Here is a 22,308-nt window from a genome sequence, read left to right on the forward strand (position 1 = left end):
AACCATATGGGCAACTTAGATTTGTAAATAATTCCAATCTAGTTTAGTTTTGGTTTAGTAAAATCAATTTACTAAAAAGAGAGGCAAAGAGGTCTTTATACTGGTTCCCTGATGCCTTCCACCCACTTTAGATATTATTCAGAATGATTTCTACACCTAGAAACTGAGTTTCAAGCAGAAAATGGAATATACATTTATTTATATTATATATATATACATATATTTATAAACATATGAACTAAAAAGGAAGGAAGCAGGTGAAAAACTGCGCCATGCAGTGCAAACTTACACACCACCAGGACCAGCGTTTGGATGGGGAGAAGAGCCCTAAACACTGTCATCTATCCCCTGTCCCAGCTCTGTGTCTGCACCCATACACCCAAAACACCACACAGATTTCTTGATTTTACCTGCAAGGGAAGTGCGGGGGAAGCACCCCTGGGAAGCCAGGAGGAGGAATGAAGGACGCTCCCTCCCAGGGCTCTCAGCAGTGTGACACATACAATCGCTGCTGCATCATCAGTTCAAACTGTACAGTCTGACACAAAGCCAGGATCTCTGGCTGCCTACAGTAGTGCCCACGGCCACTGCTGCCACTGCTGTTCTTGGCCCCACTGCCACCAGTGAGTGGTGCCTGAGAAAAGGAGCTGTGGAAACCCTTTGCTGTATACCATCACAACTGCTGGCCAGTTCTGGAAAGCTGTACTGAAACTGAAATAAGGCAGGAAAATCAGTGATCTTCCAACAGCTGCAACTGGCAAAAATCTCCAGTTTATGCCCCTGAATGGTACGACCCACTAATGCTGTGCAGTGGCATTTGTTCAGCCCTGACTCATAGACAGAAGAATGCCTCTGAATGAATCACCAGCAGCATTTTCCGCAGTATCTAACGAGGTAGCTCATCCAAATATTGATCAGTCCCAAGCCTCTCTAGTTTTTGAGATCTGAGATATCACAGTCTAGTATGCTATTCACCATTAAAATTCTGCATTTGGGAAAGGGGGCCTATAGTGAGAAGCCAGGTGATGACCAAACATTGGTTGGTGCATCCTTTGTTGATAGGAGCTACCTTCTGCCTGCTGGGAAGTTATCAAAATTATATGAACACTGCTGAAATGCAAGAAAAATAGGAACTTAGTGAGCTAATAACAGAGAGCTTTAAGGCAAATTAACAAAAACACTTCATAAAATGTCTCATTCAGTTTGGTCCATTGCTGCAGAAGGTCATTAAGCTAAACACTGTAGTAAAATAATTTTGATCCATAGCAGCTGAAAGGACAAACATGAAGCAAAGGATAATCACAAATTAGCATTCAGGACACCAGCTGAACATTGCAGGTGTTGAGGGAAGATAGTTCCTCTCTGCACAAGTGCCTGAAAAAGCACTTTTCTTCCCCTTTCCTCTGTGATGTTGGACACTACATGCTTGGGCAGCAGGCAGGGGACACCTCAGGTGCCCACAGTCCTGCCCTGCTCAGCCTCCACCCTTTGACTTTCACTGTGATAGTGGCTGTATATGGAAGAGGCTACCCTTCCTACCCTTCACTTCATGCAGCAGAAGCCCAGCCTGGGCCAGCCCACCCCCATGATTTGAGTTGCATGTTACAGGAATTCCTACTGCAGAAACCACACAAAACAATTGAGAAGAAGCTTCACAAGAAGCAGTGCAAGCGCATCAGTGAGGTGACTTTGATGCCCAGTATCTCCACAAAACACACCTCTGCCGTCCCAACTGATCACCATAATTGACAGAACCCACAGTCATGGACTACATGAACTCAAAGGACATTTTGTGGATGTTTATAGATATTTTGCAAGATGGTCCATCGACTAACAGAGTAACATCTGTGCATTATATCAAATTATGGGAAGAAAGGTGGTGGTTTGCGAAGTTGTACTGAATAGTGTGAGGCCTGGCCGTGGTGTAAATAGTACGGAATACGGGCTAGAATATGTGCTGGGTGTGGCTGGGGTAGAGTTAAATTTCTTCACAGTGGCTGATATGGGGCTACGTTTTGGGTTTGTGCTGAACACAAGGCTGATAATGTCGAGATGTTTTTGTTATTTCTAAGCAGGGCTTACACAAGTAAGCCCTGACGCCAGACATCAGTGCAGGCTAAGGTCAAGGCCCCGATGCGGCCGAGCCCCGACCCACTGACCGCACTGACCCCACTGACCTCTTCCCGCCCCCCGCCGGCCACGCCCTCCCGAGAGACCACGCCCCTCAATCCACAAGCCACGCCCACACGCCATGGCCCCGCCCCTCCCTCGGCCGACGCCCCCGCCCTCCCGCACGGGAGCACTCCGCGCAGGCGCACTGCGCGCTACAGCCAACTGCCCCCTCGCGGTCCCCCTCGCCCTCCCCAAAGATGGCGGCCGCGCGCCGCCGGTCCAGGCGGCGGTCAGCGCTGAGGCGGCGGGGCGGGGGCGGCGGCGGCGGCGGGGGGCAGTGACAGGTGCGGGAGGGGACAGGAAGAGGCGGCGGAGCAGCGGCGGCCGGAGCGCAGGTACCTCGAGTGGGCGGGCAAAGGGGTGGGGGAAGCACCGCCCCTGCCCGAGCTGCGCCATCGGGAACTCCCCCTGGCGCTCCCCGCCTCGGCGCCGCTGCCCGCTGGCGGCGGAGCGCGGACCGTTAGCCGGGAGAGCCGCGGGGCCATGGCGGTGAGTAGGCACTGATGGCGAACCGCCGCCTTCCCCTCCGCGGGGCGGCGAGAGGGATGCGAGGGGACGGGGGCGGCGCCGCTGCCTGCCCCCGGTGCCTGAGGAGCGGCGCTCCCCGCCGGGGAGGACCGGGAGCCGGCGCCTCCGACGGAGCCGCGCGAAAGAAACTTTCTGTCTGCCTCCGCTCCGTCGCTCGGAGGTGCCTCTGCCGGCCGGGGCGCGGGGATCCGCCCGCTGTCAGCCTCTGCCGGGCTGCGGCGCGGCGGCCGCGGGAGGAGGCGGTGGTTGAGCCGGAGAAAGAAGCAGATGCGGAGCGCGACCAGAACAGCTGAGCCGGCTGTGACAGGCGGGGAGGAGAAGGCAGTGGTGGTGTTCGACACCTCTTTCTCGTTGTTGTTGTTGTTACTGTTGTTGCTCTCCGCGAAGCCGTAAAGGTTCCCTCATAACGCCCAGCTAAGGGGATTGAGCTTCTCTATGTAGGTAAAACAGTCTTCCCGAAAACACGGTAATCATTTTGCTGACTCCTAGCAGAGGCATGATTCTTTCAGCCAGATTTACTCCCGATTCCCCCCTCCCTGAGTATCGCCCAACCTAAACAGAAACTTTTCATTGCTTCCAGGCAACTTAGAAAGTGAAACCAACTAAAAGCAAAAATGAAACTTTTCAGCTGATTTTTATTGTTGCGAAGCAAAGAAAATAAGCAGCAGAAACAAGAGAAAATACATTTGGTAGGAGAAAATGTTATAAATGGCACCTGAAGATGTGTTAGTCATTTGTTTAACCCTGCCAAAGGCAGTTTATTAGCCACCTTGCATGTCAAGTGTTATTCTAGAACATTTTGCGTTATGAAGTAATTTATGTGAAATGTTCTTTGCTTTTAGAATTTAAGTCTGCATTTGATCAAATGCATACCTGATTAGAAATGCCTTAAATTTTTAAGGAGACTTAAAAATCTCTAAATTTTTTGCTGCTGAGTACTTGGCAGCTTCTGTCTTAGAAGCTGTAGTACCCAGTCCTGCTAGGCTTTCTGCATAAAAGAAGCTATTTTGTTGTTATGGCAATGGGAAACTTTCTGCTTTATACAGCGTAGAAAATTAACTGATGTGAATCTGCATCCGTAGATGTGTTTATTTTCTGTGTTGTGAAATAGTATGAGTCACAGCAAATCAGTGGTCCTTAAAATTCAGAGAGGATGATCAGTTACATTTTTTTTCTGCCTCTTTTTTGTTTTTTAAAGAAATGGTCTCAAATAATTATGAAATTCATTCACATGATGAATGGGGAAGTAGCAAGGTGTCAGGTAGGGAGAAAGCTGTATACACATGTGAAAGTCAGAAGTAGTTGAGTATCTCCAGCACTCAATGTTGGCAAATTGGATAGAGTTCTTGACAGCTGGTGTTTCTACTAAGCATGAGGGAGTAGGAAAGGTTCTGGTCAATTTTGAAAACATGGCAACTAGTCTAGATTCACTTTGTGTACACAAGTCATCTTGAAACACATATATTGAATCTGCAAGTTGTTTGTGCAAACTACACCAGAATGATTTTTCTGGTGACTCTGGGGGAGGAAACTGATGTGCTGTATCTGTTCCACAGCCAATTTTCACATCTGATTTTTAGCAGATGAAGCCCTGATTAAGAGAGAGATCCTTGTCCTCGGAAAGGCCAGGACTCCGTGATCTATTGCTTAGATCACTTGGTCAGGGGGTGAGCAGTCAGCTTTGAGCAAAGTCACAGGCTGACTACTGTAGATGATAATATTAAAACAGAATTAGGTGAGTGTCTCAGGGGTTTCTTTCAGGTCAAATGGAGCTCTTCTGAGGCTTTTTGCTGTATGACAAGCTCAAGATGTATGAGTTACGTTAAAGCATTAAAGTTACCTGATTTCAGTTCATTAACAGCATTTCTACCTTTTTCAAGTTGGAATTTCTACTAGTTTGTGAACTTAAAACTCAAAAGCTTTAGATTTTTATGGGCAGTGATATAATGGAGCTGCAGAAACTTGAATTATGATTTGGACTAATAACTCATTTGCTTTGGGCTGTGAGTTCTGTGGATCTTGGGATGCTTTTCTTTGTTAACCTTTGCCTTGTGGCCATTTAATTTTACTTGAATTTGGACCTCCATCGCCTAACTCAGTGTAATGCTGATGATAATTTTGGCTGAAGATCTCAAAGAGATCCTTTAGAATTGTTATTGCAGCTTTAACTGCTTAACTGAATATGTGTCTGCAGTGTTCTATCTTAGGACTTGACAAAAACTCTTAAAGCCTGACTTCAGGAAAGATTCAATTTTTCATCCTTGTCAGTACTTTCCTATAGATGGTTTTAACATCTAAATGCTTTAGACGATGCCACAATTTCCCTTGCTGGCAGGTCACTTCTGCAATAGTGTATGCTGTTGTACATGTGTTGGTCTCTAGAAATACTGAACTCTGGGAAGGTGTTAATGTGCTGGTGTTCTGATTGTCTATTGATGCTTCTGTCAGTAGCAAATCCTGTAACCCAGCCCCATCCTACTTTTTGGGTTGAACTGGCAAACATGCAGTCTTGTTCATTCTCAGACAGACAGGTATCAGAGAAGACAGTTTTTGTGAGGATGCAGGCCTACTTCCTAGACAGTGTTGTCAGAATCCATTGATGTTCCTTGTCAGTGCCTTCTGGAACCTCAGGAATTTGTATCTTCCTCTAGCAACTTTGTATGGTTTTTTGACCTCCACTGTCTAATTGTTGTGGGATTTCTAGTTCAATCTCTGCAGAAATGTCTACAGATAATGTCATGTTCCATCAGTGCATTTCTGTTATCTAGAATATGAATTGGATTCTCTCTGTTATAGGTGTCAATAACACTTCTTTATTTTATCATTGATTTCTTTAAGACTGTTGGCTTGGGGAAATTCCCAGGCAATTTGTAGTAAATTTCTACTTCACTGCAATTTAGAGTGCATGAGTTGAATTGAGAGCTGATGTTTTTCCTGTAGGACCAGATCTCAGTAAAAATGGATTTGACTTGAACTGTCAAGTCTTTAGTTTAACTAAAAGATGCTGTCTGTATCTCAGGAAAGCGATAATAGTTTGGAATGAGTACACTGCAGCTTTTTCTGTTCAGCAAACATGAGCAATGTTTATTTTGCTCATGGGGCCAGTGTTTCCTGAGCTACAGAAATGACTGGTTTTTTGCTTGTTCTTCACCATATACAGTAAACTTTGAGCTTCCTTAATGCTGATGTTCACTTGATGTCAATAGAAAAACACTATCAGTCTTTTCCTTAATCTTGTCTATTCATGAAGTGTAATGGTTGCGTTTATGTCCAGTAGTATTTCAGATTGTCATCCTCTGGTCTGTATTTGTAGGGCTGATGAGGTAGCAGGATGTTTAGGAAATGTCTCTAACACTTAATACTATTACGTGTTTCTTACAGATTGTCGTCTTTAATTGTTCCAATTAATTTACATTTGGTTTCAGATGGAACAAATATTTTGAAAGTAATTTTGTTTGCCCCCCAGAAATCTGGTCCTATTCCAGTTGCTGACACACTGTTGAGCCTGTAACCACTGAAAATCTGCAGACTTTTTGCTAACCTGTCATAGATGACTATAACGAAATGTAAATTAAAATAGCATTTCCAATGCTCTTTTGTCAATAATGAAATAGAATTTTTAGCTGTTCCTTTCATGGTGGACTCTTGATGTACTCACTTTTTAGGTTATGCACCTTTTCTTGGTTGTATTGATAATCTGTTTTGGTTACAGCACATGCTGCAGAAACTGTTGGTCTTCACTTTGATGGCACAGTTGTGTAGAGGACTGTGTTATTACTCTTCTTGGATGTATTGATTTTGAAAGCTTTTGTATTCAGAACTGCAGTATCTCAGGAATGGAATATCCTTTTATTTTCTAAATACTTTATTAAAACTTTAGCACCATGCTCGTCAGTGATGTCTTCACAGCACATTTCAAACTGAGTTACACTGGACATACTTAGCCCTCTTTGTTCATGGCTTCAATAAATTTTCACTGTTTATGTCTAGGCAAGCACATTTGTTTGCCTCAGTCTCACCAGACCTACCAATATATCTACCAGTTCTTTTAACAGAAGTAATATTTTTGTCTCCCTTTAAGTTTTTATTTTTTTCAGGATATGTGGACCTTCTGCTCATGCTGTTCTGCAGTCAGAACATCACTTAGGTTAACATTGGTATCCTCTCTTTCAGTTTAGTACGTTGAGCATCAAACACCACCTAACAGAAGCTCACTGAAGTTAAACAGGAGCACTGAACACACCTATGGTGTACCTCCCCCCAATATTGCTGCCAGAGTTGTTCCAAAGCATTTAGGAGAGATGAAAAGATAACTCTGCAAAATTCTGCATTTATAGACAGTAGAAAATATTGTGTCTTATTATATATTTAATTACTTGGGACATAACAAGTTGTCAAAAATTAAATTCTCTACAAGTTTGCAATCCCAGCTTGACCTGTAGAGGTAATTTTTATTAGCCATTAATAAGAGGAGCACAGCACTTTCTAAAATGTAATAAATGTCTTCAACAAGGTCCAAAAGGATTTATCCTGTGACAGGTATGGATAGGTAGTAACTTTATTCTGTAACTGGAAGTTAAAAGGAATATGCTGGGCACAAATGTTAACTTTACCTTCTGCCTAACAGTTCTCTTTGAATCTGCTTTGGGTTTTTGGTGGTTTTTTTTTTGTTCTTTGGTAGAATTTTAATCTGTGAAGCTCTGTTCTTGTTTGCTTTTGATTTTGAGCAACTTGAAGTGAAAATGAATGTGGCAAACCTTGAGCTTTATTGTTACTGGCAGTAAAAAGTAAAAAAACTGTACTTCACAAGTGTAAATACTCCCTTGTAAATGGGGTTGAGTTTCCCCAGTGTATAGACCAAATATCAATGGTATAGAGGATCCTACAAGCATGGGCTGCTGCCCAGCTGTTGTCTCATTTCCCCTCACTAACATAGCATACTCCATACCAGATCTTACTCCTTTGATTATAAAATAAATCCTTCTTCTCTAATTTGCAGTTTTTAAAATGCAAAGTTTTGTTTTTTGTCATTTGTTGTCGTTTTAACTGGAAGAACTGTATCTACTAGATAACTTCACAGAGGGAAATGGATACAACAGAACAGCAAGTGGAGTAATTTTACTCTGTGGCAGAAGAACACATTTTAGGTAAGGATAGCAAATCAAGTAGTAATGATCTGCAAAAAGTGTGCAGGTAGCTGAAAACTAATCTGTAAGCAGAAACTGAATGTATAAGAAGGTTCAGCACAAACTTTTGTGACTTGTCTTGGCAATGAGAGAGAGCTGTGACTATAACTGTGCAGTAGTATTTCACAATACATATTGATGGACTGTTAGGGGACTTTCTGAATAAATGTCATAAAACACAGGATTTACTATGCCTTTGCAAATCCTGTAGAGTCTATTAAAAATGCAAATGGGGAGAATGACACTATAAGACAAGTATTACCCATTTAGTCTAGTATGAAAGTGGATTGGAGATGTTGAAATGAAGTACTAAGAGTTTAGGACTAGAAGAAGCTGTGGAAGTCAGCAGTTACTGTTGGCAATGATTAATCTAAGATGCAGCTGAAATGTCATTTGTTTTAATTTGCTCAGGCTTGCTAATAACTTGACTGCCCCCATTTAAAAATATTAGTTTATATGCACATTCCACTCAGTGGTGGCATTTCAATGGTGAGGATAAGTTACCATAAATCAAGTAATAGATGTTAAAAGTACCCCAGTACATTTAAGTATGTACATCGTGGCAAGATAGCTCAAAACAAATCAGTTTCTGATTTTGTGACTGTTGTTGTTAACAAATTGATAACTGTTCAGTGCTGCAACTTCATATGTAAAAGAGGAAGCTAAGACCAGCTTTGTCCTCCTGACTTGATTGGACAATCAGACTAGTTGGTCCCATGATGTTTTGATTAACTAAAACTTTTCTAGGAGGATGGTGTGGAACCTGGGAGAAGGGATTGCTAATATCATCTGAGAAACCTGCTCTTATTTCACTCGTCTTCCCCTTCAGTCATTGCAGACACTCCTCCACTGGAGAACTCTTAAATGAATAACATTCAGACATTCATGAGTTGCATTCAGGTTGAGATGCTGATTGACTGTTCTGCTTGTTTTTGGTTTCAGGTTGTTTTTTTTTTCTATGGGGTACAAGTAACTGCTTCAGTGCCACTGTGACTGAGTTTAATATTAGGAAAGTGAAGCACCTAGCAGGGTGCCTCTTGACCTTTATTACTATCATGGTCTGTAGCTTCATGAATGTGATGCATTTACACTGGCAGAAGCAGTTCCTCTTGAAGCACTTCCTCTCTTTATTCCTACATATAGTATTCATTTGTGTACTTGCACATTTTTGTGTAGAGTCAATCAGGAAACTTCTATGTTAAAATGGACCAATTCTTACATGATTAATTTTAAACTGCCTCTGACCTACAGTTTAATTCACTTTGTTGACAGTTGCTTGCAGTGGTGCAAGTGGGATCTGCTAGAACGATTTAGCAGAACTGACTTAGAGGAAGTTTAAATTCTTGATAATAGAATGCCCTTCAAATGTGTTTGTTAGGCCTCAAAAGACCTTCTTTTTTGGTGAATTTTTACTCTAGGGAAGTAGTTTTCAAATGTCTGTCTTGATTTGTCTTGTTCCTTATGGAAGCAGAGATCTACAGCTTTTCCAAAAGAATCAGTGGAGAGAAATTTTAAAGTCTTTTAGACTTGTGGCCTCATTGATCCTATGTCACCTTACATTTGGATAGCGCAGTTTTCATTTTTCAGAATGAGCAGGAAAAAGCTGTTTCATAAGAGTTCTTTAAAAGCTCATTCTGCTTGAGTCGTACACTCTTTGTAGCTCCAATACCAGCAGCTGTATCTGCAATAAATTTATCTCACTGTCCAGTTGCAGGCATTAATAAAAATATATCCATATTTTTAGTTTGCCTTCAAGGTATCATATGAAAAATTATTTTGGAAATTTCTCGTTGCTACTCACAGCCTCTGAGAAAAGGGAGTCAATGACAAATGAGGAAGTAGCTTGATTCTTGGCATTGAATTTGCTTGTTTTCTCAGAAACTAAGCATGTTATTAAACAGAAATGAAGGCAATAGTAACAGTTAAGTGGGAAAGGCCAAGTTGGTTTTGAAGCCATGTGATTTTCAGAAAACAAACTGAAGGAAATCCAGTCCTGGCAGAAGCTTAGAAGAATCTAATTTTGCTGATATAAAAGTAAAACTATGAGGGTTTAAGGAAATTCTTGAGATTTACAAGAGTATAAAGCAAAACATAGTTTAGATCAGTGTAGCATAAATAAAGTGGAATTGCATTACAGATATTTTACAAGTGGTACAAAAAAATACAGTGTGCAGTTCATTGTACTCATTTCTTTTTGAGGATGATTCCCATGAGTATCTAAATGTAAAAGGTTCTCCAAAACAAAGGAGGTCACAGTATTGCACCCTGTGTGTGCGTCAGTGCATTGGATTAATGTACCTGCTACAGACTACGTAGAGATTTGCACCTAGCTGCTGACACTTTGCACTTTGATTGTAAAATACGCGCTATCAAATTAGTTCCAAATAAAATTAGCAGATTAATTCCAATTTGTGTTAGGTTTGCACTTATCCCTTGCTAAAAGCTTAGACTTCTTTGAAGGTATAAGAGGGACAGGCAAAGAGGGGGGAAGTACTGAATTATTTATAGGCAACAGCTTCAGGTTGCATGTACTTCATCCAGATAAGGATTGTGGATTTTGTTTTAATAATATAGTAATAACATTTAAAACCAGAATGTGGTGTTTTGAAGTAGTTTCGATTGCACTGGTCTTGCTGTGTACAGTCAAGCGTTCAGCACTTCTGCTGGGCAAGCTGAGCTAGTAAGTGTCCATGAACATATTGTGCCTTTATGGATGACTGGTTTATAACTGTCTAGTTTTTCCTCTATGTAGTCTTCACCTTCAAAAGTTTAGTTTCCTACATCAGCTACTATTAAAAACTTAGCCTCTTTGGCTCAGATTCAAAAACTGTTGGCTCATAAATACAAATGCATTAAACTTGAACAGCTGGGGTATTTTCAATTATCTACTATGCATTCTTATATAGGTTATAGTACCCATGGCATGAATGCATGAACTGCATTTGAAACTGCTCCTAAATCATTTCTGTTTACACTCTGGAATATGAAGGTAACCTGAAATAAGTATTAATTTACTGTGTGGGATTTAGCACACTAAACCCTACAATGCGAAGGTTTGCTGTTGTGGGATCGGCAATTCTTGCTCCAAGTAGTTCAGGAGGTGACTGCTGGGCACGAGTCAGATCCGGTAACTGGCTGTTGACATGCAACTTGCTCAGCAGTCAGTGCTTCCTTCATAAGAGTACTGCATTAATTTTACACCTTTTAATATTCACCTTCCAGTGGTAACATAGTATGAACAGAGTTGTGGATGATGTTTCTCAGACTTGGAGAATTATGTTGAATGAATGTCTGTCACAACACTTGAAGTATTTCCATATTGATGGTAGATGTTGTCGATTCTTTTTTTTTTTTTAATAGGAGCATCCAGTGCTTATTAAAACCACTAGTGTATCTTCACTCTTAAGTGACTGTCAGACTTTGATGATTTACTTTATGAAATGATACTATTTTTATCATTTTCCTGTATTGCCTATCTGAGACTTTAGTATTATGACCAGCACTGAAGGGAATAGCCATTTCATTTTCACTGTACATAAAAGGAGATTGACAAATTAGTGAAAGAGAAATGTTTCCCAGAACACCCTTCTTCTAAAAAAAATAGTCCTTCTCTGTTCCGTTGGAAAGTATTTTATCAAGTGTCCCAGGAAAACATTTCTAAAACAGGAAAAGTACTTTATGAGGAACAAAGCGTATATTTTAAATAAATAGCATATTAATTGAAAAATATTAGTTCAGAACTGAAAAAGGAAAGTGAATGTACTGTAATTGCCACATCTGAAACTCTTTGACTGGAAAATGTGGTAAATGTACAGGGAGGGAGAGAAATTACAATCCTTCTGCTCAGTTCTGATTCTTAAAAACATACAAAACTCTTCAGCATGCTTCATAACTTTAATAGCTCAGCTACACCTTATGGATCTCTGGGTAATTATATTCTAATACATTTCTACACCAGCTGCATCACTCTATCTGAGCTTTTTCCAGTAGTGCATTAAGTGATATTACTAACATCTGTTGTATATTCTTTGTTCTTTCCTCTTCACCCTAGGGCTGCATAGGAATAGTCTAGAATTTTTGCTCATTTTAGCATATTTGTACATCTTGGGCACTTCTGTTTGTCCACTCTTTTCTCATAAATTCTTAGAAAATTTTTACAAGTCTGAAGTTGTCAGGCAAGGAAGTACATTTTGAGGGCTGTAGAAAATAAAAAAGAAATCATTTATCTCACAGTAGACACTAAAGAACAGACATTGGTGAGTATTTACTTATAAATGTCTCAATCACAGGTAAAGTTTAAATAGTAGTTTACATCTTTTTGAAGAGTCAGATGTGAGGCTCTAATCTATATAAAATAGGGCTTTTTTGTTTCAGCTGTTTGAAAGGTATTTGTTTTTTAGGTGTATCTCCTGTCTCCATATTGGAGAAGGCAGAATAGAAGCATTTAATACATTAGGATTGGGTGATGTTTTTATGGTCTTTTAGGTTCTGTAAATTCATTTCTTGGTCTTTGCCAAAACCCAAGTATTGTCTCCTGTTCAGAGCAGCTTTTATTTCTTGCTGGAAGTTATCTGGGCTGGAGGATGGGCCTTGCCTGTGGCTCCTGGGGTAGTGTAGCTGCATGAAGACCCAGGTGAAGAAGGAATGCACACCTACTCTGCGGTGCTGAACCTACTGGGAAAACATACCTTATGGCAACCTGGAATTGGCAGCTGTAATATGGTACTGCTTGAGGCATGTATGAAACTGCAGTACTTACAAAGAAATAATGAAAAAGCTTGTAGGTTTGTTACTTCTTGTGTAAGAGCAACATGCATTTGGAAACATTTAGTATTGATTTCATTCAACCAGTTTCTTACACTGCACACTTCTGTGTTAGGCTCTTTTGTCTTGTCCCTGCTTAAACTTCTGTCCTTGTGTGGTATAGAATTCACGGCTCTTCTGAACAGCTCACTGGAATAATAAAAGTTTGTGTATGTTGTTCACTAGATTTGACAGAATCAGGATGTGAAAGAGTATTAAGTTGCTGTAAGCATTGTGATGATATGTAGGTGGAGGAGCAGTACTCTGTAAATCATAAAAACTAAGGAAAAAAACAGCAATGCAAGTTTCTCCTTCAGTGAGCTTCAGCAATACCACTGTGAAGTATGGCCTTATAAGTCCTCTAGTTGTAAATAAATCAAATAATTATATTTTGTATCAATTTTGATAACTAGAAGCAGTGAATCTCTAGGAAAAGAGTGGTCCATATGTTTTTCTTGTACACAGCGCTAGCTGTGTTGCTAGCTTTCACTACATTTATCATAGTAGTGCCTACATCCTGCCTGAACTGGAAAGCCTGTTTGTGTAGGATGTTCATGTGAAAGTGTAACTTTTTAATTTGTGACTATCCTCTAATGCAGCCTTCCTATTTTAGGAGAAAGGCCAGATTATAAAGCAGTTCTGTTATGGACAGAGTTATGGGTATGTCTTCCAAAGTTTGAGCCTTAGATGTCCAAGTTTGAGTTTTGATTAGCAATGTCATTGTTGCTTTGAAATTTGAATTGAGAATCTGACAGCTTTTAAGAGCTTGGAGGCAAGCAATCATCTTCTCTCTGGTTTCTGATCTACTGTTTCTGCTATTCAACTTCGGCATTATGTGTTGTATTTTGTTTGACTAATGTTCTGGAATTCATAGGAGAATTCTGCTTGACAGAGTCTTTGGAGATTGCCTTCTTCAGCCCTTTGGTAGGACCTTGCATGGTCAGGTTTTGATTTTCAACAGTACTGGTCTCCAAATTTTTTGGTCATGTACCCCATAAGTAAAGGATGTTTTAAGCATGCACTTCCCATATATGTAATCTTTTTAATGATATGCATATGCTACTCTATTGATATATGTATACTATGAAGCAAATGGAAAAAAAAAAAAAAAAGGAAAGGAAGATGGAGATGAAAACCAGTATTTAAATTTTTTAAGTGAAAAAAAATATTTTCTTTTCACATGCCAAGAGTTTGACTTGTGCTGGGGCCTGTGTTTACCCCTTTTTGGAGAGTACAGGATTAAGAATTTTGCAGCCTCTCAGGGCAAGGTATGTCAGTGCTACACCACTCTCATTGTCAAGATACCCTTGTTTTTATCTTTGTGGGCAGACAGAATTTCCAGTGGTGCAGTGCATGCCCATCACAGAATCATAAAATATGCTGAGTTGGAAGAGACTTGTCATGGTCATAGATCCCAACTCCTGGCACTGCTCAGGACACCCCAGGAGTCACACTTTGTGTCTGAGAGCATTGTCCAAACTCTTGTGCTTTTGCAACACACCTTCGGGAAGAGTTTGATTGAAAGCTCTCAACCAGCATCCTTCAGGTAGCAGGTGACCCCTGGCTACTCCAGTGCTCTTAGCTTCTCCTTGTCTTCCATGGGCCTAAGCCTAGGAAGTCTTTGTGGCATCTCTCTTATACTGGGAGGAGGAGGAGGTGTCTGAGAAAAATGAACGCAGTATTCCAGATTCCAGCTTATTTCCACTGAATAGCAGGGAATAATCGCCTCACTCAGCCCATTGGCTATACTTCTCTGCTCATACAATACAGCCTCATACGCCTTCATTGCTACAGGACACGTGCTGCTGACTCATGTTGTTTTACCTTGGTGATCCAGCTGATATAATGCTGATGTGTTTTTCAGAGACTACCCTTAAGATCAGCTGCTAGTCTCTTGGAGATGGAAATGCTGATCCTTTGCATGTGCAGAGGAAATGCACTGAATGCACTGCCCAGTGATCTCAGCCTTAAAACACCCTTAACCCTTAGTGAACAACTGACAGAGTAAAAAGCAGCGTTGTATTGTGCTTTACAACTTGAGGGTAATGCCACAGAAACAGTTAAGAACCAAATCTGAAGGCATTTAAGGATTGAGTTAAATTGTCATTACAGCTCAGGAAGGCAAACTTGCATACGGAACTATGGAGTGGAACACAGTTCTTGAGCTTTAACATCATTTAGCCTTTTGCCTTGTTAGTGTAATTCATTCCTTAAAGGTTCCTCAGGCATAAGCCCTGGAGTCTAAACAAATCACATCCAGTAAACTTAGATACCCTCACTCTGTTTCAGCTTTGATAGGCTTCAGAAAAGTCTTTTTAAGGTATTTTCAAATTCATACGATAATGGGGAAAATTAATAGCAGTTCAGGTGGGCACAGTGGGCAATTGGTAGGTTACAATGCAAGTCTTGTACAAAGCATTAACCTACGCAATTTGGTTGTAATGTCAAGAGACCCTGTTCTTGCACTGTAAACAGGTTCAGGACAGATTCAGTGTAGACTGAGTTTGCAGTCCTGAATTGACTTTGAATGTCTGCTACTAGTTCAGTATATTCAGTCGCAAGACTAGAGATGAAATAGTTGTTCATGCAGCAGTTGTTGCTGTGCATGAAACAGTGTAGATTTCTAAATGACTGCATGTAATGCTCCACCAGTAGCAAATTACTTCTCAGTTGCTTCTGTGCTTAGCAACTGAGAATTATCTATTCATCTAATGTGTCCTCTTCCTTGCCTGGTCCCTTTTAATATGTCCATAAGAATGGTGCAGTGAGTAGGCCTTAAATCCTTTGGTTCATCCCACATGCTATTTTACCCCTTCTGAAGGCCGCTGCATCAAAGTTTTCAATGATGCAGAAAGCCTGACCATAGGCTAGTGAATTGTTTGTAGTGGCTCTGCAGGCTGAACCTTACCTGTTGTCCAAATGCAAGTTGTTTTTCTTGTACCCTTTTCAATACCTCATTAAGTCCTGAGTATATCCAGAAACTAGATGGAATTGGAGGACAGTTACATCATCCAGAGCAGCTTTATGAGGATTAAGGATGAAATTATGGTATGCACATACTTTGCTTTCAGTATTTTCAATATGGAACGATGTTCAATAAGTTGTTTCTGACACTTGGAACAGTTAGCAGCAGTTTTAAGTCAGAAATTGGAGGCAAAGCTTGGGAAGTTATTCCAGCAGAGATGGTAGATATTTGCAGCCAGAGGCAGGAGAGACATCCTCCATCCATGTTGCTGAGGGAGGTAGATCTGTTGATATAACTGATAAAGCCTGTTGGCAAGCTTGTGTTTGATTGTCCACTTTTATTGTTCTGTCCTTGTCAGAATCAACCCTTCACAGGACTGAGTTCATTATTTTGTGTTTTAGAAATAGGAGCTTTACCTTTATGCATTAATACCTTTTGGTCTGCCTAACTTTTTAAGCTATTCATGCCATTTTAGGTGACTGAAATGACTCAGTCTCTTATCACTGTCATGGCTTGTCATTTCCAGACTTCCTTTTGACTTCCTTTTTTTCATTTTTTCTGAGGCAAGTTAAAAACATGTTCTGTAATGAGAAGCCAAGAACTCATACCTTCCCTTCCTATTGGAAACTTACATGGCTCAACAACTATGTATTACTGTTAATATTTAAGGACTGTCCATTCAGTTTTAATCAATCTGTTCTGTTTTTCTAGTGAAGAGAAATGCTCTCTAATGCCAAGTAAGATTTTAAGGTTCTTTTTCCAGTCCACTTATTACTACCTTTTTCAACAATATCAATCACCAGAAGGTTTGTATGAAGCTAATTGGACAAGGTTTTTTCAATCAATCTTAATTGTGTTTTAGTTCTTCACAAATAACTTTGCAGTATTGGCCTCAGATTATTGTTTGCTAGCAGAACTAGGTTGTCCCTTTTACAACACAGTATTTAATGCAAAACTTGATTCTTCCAGACCTCTGAGACTTTCTTAGGACCCAAGTTATCTGCACGTCTTTCAAATGTCTAGATAAATATCTTCAAGAGGACTTGAATGCAAGCTACTGGGATCTGCTGATCTAAAGGCTCTGTGCACATTTGAGATCCTTGCATTGAATGTGATATAATTTATTTCCAAGATATGTTTATTGTGCACTTCTGCTTGTCTTGATTCTAGCTTTTTGTACATTTTAGCTGACTTCTTTTTCCACACACTCTCTCTGTTCAAACTGGTATCTTTCTTTGTCCTCATAGCAAAAAAAAAGAAGAAAAAAAAAAGCACCTCCAATGGTTGAACATACCACGTCTTACACATCTTAGTGTGTGACCATATTACGTGCACTGACTTGTATGGATTGCTGCTTCCCAACTACTGATGGGGAAAAGACTTTTCATGAACGTGTAGTATAGACCCACATTGGTGTGGAGTTTAAACCTTTAGTCCTCAGGACTAGTTCAGTGACATTGCAGAGAAATCTAATATTGTATTGTCAAGAAAACTTTTTTTTTTTTTTCCCCTAGATTGATTACACAGTCTGACAGGTAGCACTTTTATTATTGTTGTAGAGGGTGTCAGGAATAACATTCTACATAGTACCTCCTGTCAGGGTTTATCGATGAGCAGTGTGCTCAGTCTCCAGAATAAATCAAATGCTTGAATCCAAACATGGAATTTAACTGTGTCCCGGTTAAGGCACTAAAGACTGGGTGCCAAAGGTGGACTACCAACTTAAGCCCTTAGGTTCATGTGGGAACCTTATTTTCATACAAATCAAATCATTAAACACCTGTGCAAGTGAATGGAAAGCTGCCTGGTGGAAGAGGAGTGGAAGAGAACCTGGGGGTGCTGGTCAACATCAGCTGAACATGAGGCAGCTGTGCCCAGGTAGCCAAGAAGGCCAATGGCATCCTGGCCTGTGTCAGCAATAGTGTGGCCAGCAGGAGCAGGGCAGGGATTGTCCCCCAGCACTGGTGAGGCCACACTGCGACCCTGTGTCCAGTTCTTGGTCCCTCACTACAAGGACTTTGAGGTGCTGGAGTGTGTCCAGAGAAGGGCAGTGGAGCTGGGAAGGGTCTGGAGCACAAGTCTGATGACAAGCAGCTGCTTGATGGAGCTGGGGGTGTTTAGCCTGGAGAAAAGGAGGTTCACAGTAGACCTTGTCACTCTCTACAACTGCCTGAAAGGAGGGTGTAGCCAGGTGGGGGTTAGTCTCTTCTCCTAGGTAACAAGTGATGGGACAAGAGGAAATACCAAGTTGCACCAGGAGAATTTTAGGTTGGATAGTAGGAAAAAATTCTTCACCAGAAGGGTTGTTAAGCATTGGCACAAGCTGTCCAAGGAAATGGTGGAGTCACCCTTCCTGAAGGTATTTAAGAGATATGTAGAGATGGTGCTTAGGGACATGATTTAGTGCTGGGTTAATGGTTGGACTTGATAATCTTAAAGGTCTTTCTCAATCTAAATAATTCTAGGAATTAATGAACCTAAGACCAGATGCTAGACATGTTCAGAGCTACTCCTGTCTTGGAAGGCCTGAACAGGTTGTAATGACATATGTATTTGAGTCAGTTTAGGTTATGTTTAATTCTCACTGATGTTCAATTTGATAGGCATGTTTTGATTTATGCCTAATAAATGGTGATCACACTGAGTGTATCATAAGTTATGAATTCAGTCAAAAGTGTCTGATAAAGGCAATTAGTGCTTTCTGATACAAGAGACCAGTGATTATCATGATGGCTTGGAAATAATGAACTCCATTTACTTTAAACATGGGGAAATTCAAACCAGCTTAGGTCAGGAGTGTGTTGCATTATTGCTTGGGGTGTTGGAATTACCTTTCTCTCTGTGACAATTTAGATAGTAGCACAAAATATTTGGAGCTATAAGACCAAGAAATGGTGTGACATCAAGCCTGGTTGTAGCTGTTGTTGGAGGAGGAGGGATGCCTTGATTCTAATCTTGCTTTCAGGCTGTGCAGGCATGTGCATTCATGACATTAAACAGTCATTGGATAATATCCTAGGAAGCTTACCATCAAACTTGCTGGCTTGAAAGGTAATCCAAATAACTTTCATCAGCCCTCTGCCCACCTGCAGATGTGGTAGAGACTGACTGTAGCCTGAAGGATTTGTTTGTTGACGAGGAAAGCTTTTAAAGTAAGGTAGGAATAAAAAACCCTGTCCTTACTGCTTGAGAGACCAATTAGTCTGGCTAAGCAGGTATAAATAGCTTGGCATAGGCATTGATGAATTCTTTAGTAATCACAGATAGGTTTGAGTGTTTTAACCTAGAGAGATTTTTCTTTCTTCCCAATTTAAATCTTTACACACTGTACCGCATAAGGAAATGAATCACCTAAATAATGTTAGAAGCATTTTTCTTGAAGTTTTTAGTTTTACAGTAGGACAACCATCAGAATGGGAATAGTTGAGCTGTCCTGTATATGTGTAGCTGTACAAGAAGCCTGTAGTGCTTTGTTAATGTGTGAGTCCTCTTGTACTGAGAGCACTGTAATACAGATTTCAACCCACAGCAGAGCTACAACATCCACCCTAGAGGGGAAAGCAAGTAAAAGCAGTCCATTGGGTGGGATGTTTTAGACGATGCCTCTGAGTAGAAAGCTGTACCAGCTACACAAATATCTCTAGAGCTTGCTACTGAAGTTAGTGTCATTAAGCTGACTTTATCACTTCTTCCATTTTATCAGGTATTTTTTCATTTGAAGTTAATGCTGTCACTAGTAAATACCTCTGTTTATGAGTAGACAGTATATCTGAACTAGAAGTTTGGAAGTCTTTGTAGGGAGTTTCAGTAGACAGATGATATCAAGGCAAAACTTGTAAAAGCCTGTAGCACTTCTGGCTGTCAGGCTTTGTAACTCTAAAATTGTATTTATTTTTTTTTCACCAGGCTACTGTAAGTACTGGCTAAGAGAGGCAGTTCTGCTTTAGAAATACTGTACAAGCTTCTTCTCAGCCTAATCTTTATGTCTATGTTTGATGTAAAGCACTGTTTTCAGAAGCAAAATGTGATTAACTTGTGGGAATTCTGAATGTGCCATTCACCCCTAGTGAATTCTTTCCATCTGTCTTTCTGTTTTGTGAAGAAATATCAGTTTCTCAATTCTTGTTGATCTAATTCTTTTTTCATTTCAAAAGCTAAGTATACTAGGTCGAGCTGGGATTGAGTTAAGACCAGTACAGTAAACCAATGTAATTTACTGATTTTTTTTAAACAAAATTAAATGCAATTTCAAAAGCAGCTTCTTAGACTTGCAGTACTTATTTCCAGCATGGAAAAATGTTAATCTTCAATGTTTTAGGTCTTAGTTCTTCCTTCCAGTCTTCATGTATCACTAAGATGCAAAATGTCATCATATATGTTACTTATGACTTGTTAATAAAATTGAACGGAATGCTGGGCTGAATCCTGCTTTCTGTAACGTTGTTATGTGATACTCCTCAGAGTTAAAGTGTATCACTGTTTTATAGGCCTCTTGCCTCTGCGGCTTTTTTTCTTGTTACCAGGTTTCTTGTAACTTTACAATGTGTGCTAGTGAGGACTTTTTTGTAGTATGGTTATGAGGATTACAATTATGTGTGGGCATTATCTCTTCCTTTCCTCCTCAAGTTTTAGCTGCTGATTAAAGGGACCCTGGTTATCAAAGGGACACAGCTTTATTTCTGTGTCTAATAAATTTTAAAATGATGAAATGTCAGATTGTGCAGAAGATTTTTTTATTATTATTCATTTATTTATTCCTCACTAGAACATTTCCTAGTAACGAGTTGTTCCTAAAGTAAATATTTATCCTTTATAATAATAGGAAAAGTGGGTTGATTATTAAAAAGAGAAAAAGAAGTAAGTGTCCCTGTTAGTATATCTTAGTTTTTTACCAGTTTTGCATAGACAAGAACACTATATATGTAGGTTCTAAACCAACTGCTTTATTCTGTTCTTTCTTTTTTCCTCAGTAGGCATTTTGTCAGCAGTGCCAGTCAGATGAAACCTTGGTTTGTTACAAAGTTAAAAGATTCAGGTTTGCTAGCTCCACGGTAGTGATCTATCTTCCGAGGTTCAGCCGCTAGAGGGGGTGTAAACCACCCTCTCTATATAACTGAGGTTTGTACTAGCTGACAAAAACACACCTTCAGGCTTGTGTGGTTGCTGGTTGTTGTGGAAACATACTTTCTTAAGGTGTCTAATTTCATAATCTTCTTTCGTTGTTGTTGTTTCTAAAGTGAGGCAGGTTTTGAGATTAATTATTCAGAAATATTTATATAGTTTAACCATCTGAGTAACTTTTCTTTGCAGGTGATCTTGTGAATTAGTGTACCGTCAATGATGGCAGAACATCCACCATTACTGGATACCACTTCAATTATAAGTAGTGAAATCCCTCTTCTGACTTCCCCTATTGTTAGTGGGGATGGAGCACAACAGGTAAGGAAATTTAAGTATATTTTTTTTCCTTCCAACACATCACTGACATGTTGACATTGTAGAAGATAGTAATCATTCATCTGGAATATATTTGTGCAGCTTTAGGTATACATGTGTGTTTGAGATTGAGGTAAAAGCAGAACTGGTGCAGAGATGAGATTTGTAAGAAGTATTGAAACCTGTGTTGTGGAAGAACTTCTTCATGGAAGAATGAGACCAAATAGCTGCCAAGTTGTGAAGCTATGATTGTGTCTTAGTTTGGAAGTTATATATCTATATTGCTGCATGAACTTATTAAGGCAAAAAAACCTTTTCCTATGGTAGAACATAGTAGCTGAGGCACAGCATATGCTAATAACTACAGTCTCCAGACTGATACTTGCTTACAATTGGATAGCTTGAGTGGTGGGACTTGGTTTTGCATGTTAGTGTCTTCTAACTTCTTGAACTTGTATTTCTCGGCAGCAGTGCAACCATTTAGTGCATCAGCTGCTCCACTCAGATTTGTGTCACTTGTTCATGATGTGCTTTGTCCCATCATCCAGATCTTTAAGGTAGTCCTTGTCTGTCCTAGTGTCAACCATTGCAGTAGGTGGCAAGTGGATGGCTGCCTGCTAGACTTTGCACTGCTGATCACAACATTTCAAGACTGGCATTTGGTCCAGTTTTCAGTCTGCCTTGGTGCCTATGCTCTGTGTGTGCTTCATCAGTTTCTGTGTTATTCAAGAGTGTCAAAAGCCTTGCTGAAGTCATGATAAACATTAGCTACACTCTCCCTTCATTCACCAAGGTGGAAATGTCACTGTAGAAGGCCATCCAGGTTTGTGTGGTGTGATTTACCTGTTGTGAATCCACAGTGACTATCCCAAATCACCTTTTTGTCTTTAATGCATTTGAAAACGGCTCCTAGAAATCTTTGTTCACTCTTCTTCCCAGAGCTAAAGGTGATCTTCTAGCACCCCAGAACCTCCTCCTTGCCCTTTTTTGAAGATTGCACTGACATTTGCTTTCTTCTCATCCTTGGGAACTTCCCCTGTTCACCATGACCTTTCAAACATAGTTGAGACTGAGTTACTTGCTCTGCCCTCCATAAAAGTAAGACTGTCAGGCTGTACTGTCAAGCTTACACTGTAATCATGCAAGATTTTGAGTCATATGTGAGTTTAAATGTTCTTTTGGATATACATTTTCTTTAAAATGTCTCTTTCTCCTGCC

The 22,308-nt window shown here is 40.3% G+C and overlaps 1 protein-coding gene across 5 annotated transcripts in view; it reads left to right on the plus strand.

The window, feature by feature from the left end:
- The first annotated feature begins 2,419 nt into the window (after positions 1-2,419).
- FNDC3A (fibronectin type III domain containing 3A) overlaps positions 2,420-22,308 on the plus strand; it is a 113,225-nt gene continuing 93,336 nt past the window's right edge. The window contains exons 1-2 of one of the 5 annotated variants that reach the window (XM_058844679.1): positions 2,420-2,507; positions 20,965-21,093. In XM_058844679.1, the coding sequence (XP_058700662.1) occupies positions 20,992-21,093 (102 nt within the window). In that variant the 5' untranslated portion in view covers positions 2,420-2,507; positions 20,965-20,991. Of the gene's footprint in view, positions 2,508-2,534; positions 2,662-7,827; positions 7,848-20,964; positions 21,094-22,308 lie in introns of those variants that run through there. The other 4 variants (XM_058844670.1, XM_058844688.1, XM_058844712.1 and 1 more) reach the window with 4 other exon arrangements.

The sequence above is a fragment of the Poecile atricapillus genome, chromosome 1, assembly GCF_030490865.1.
Source record: "Poecile atricapillus isolate bPoeAtr1 chromosome 1, bPoeAtr1.hap1, whole genome shotgun sequence".
NCBI lineage: Eukaryota > Metazoa > Chordata > Aves > Passeriformes > Paridae > Poecile > Poecile atricapillus.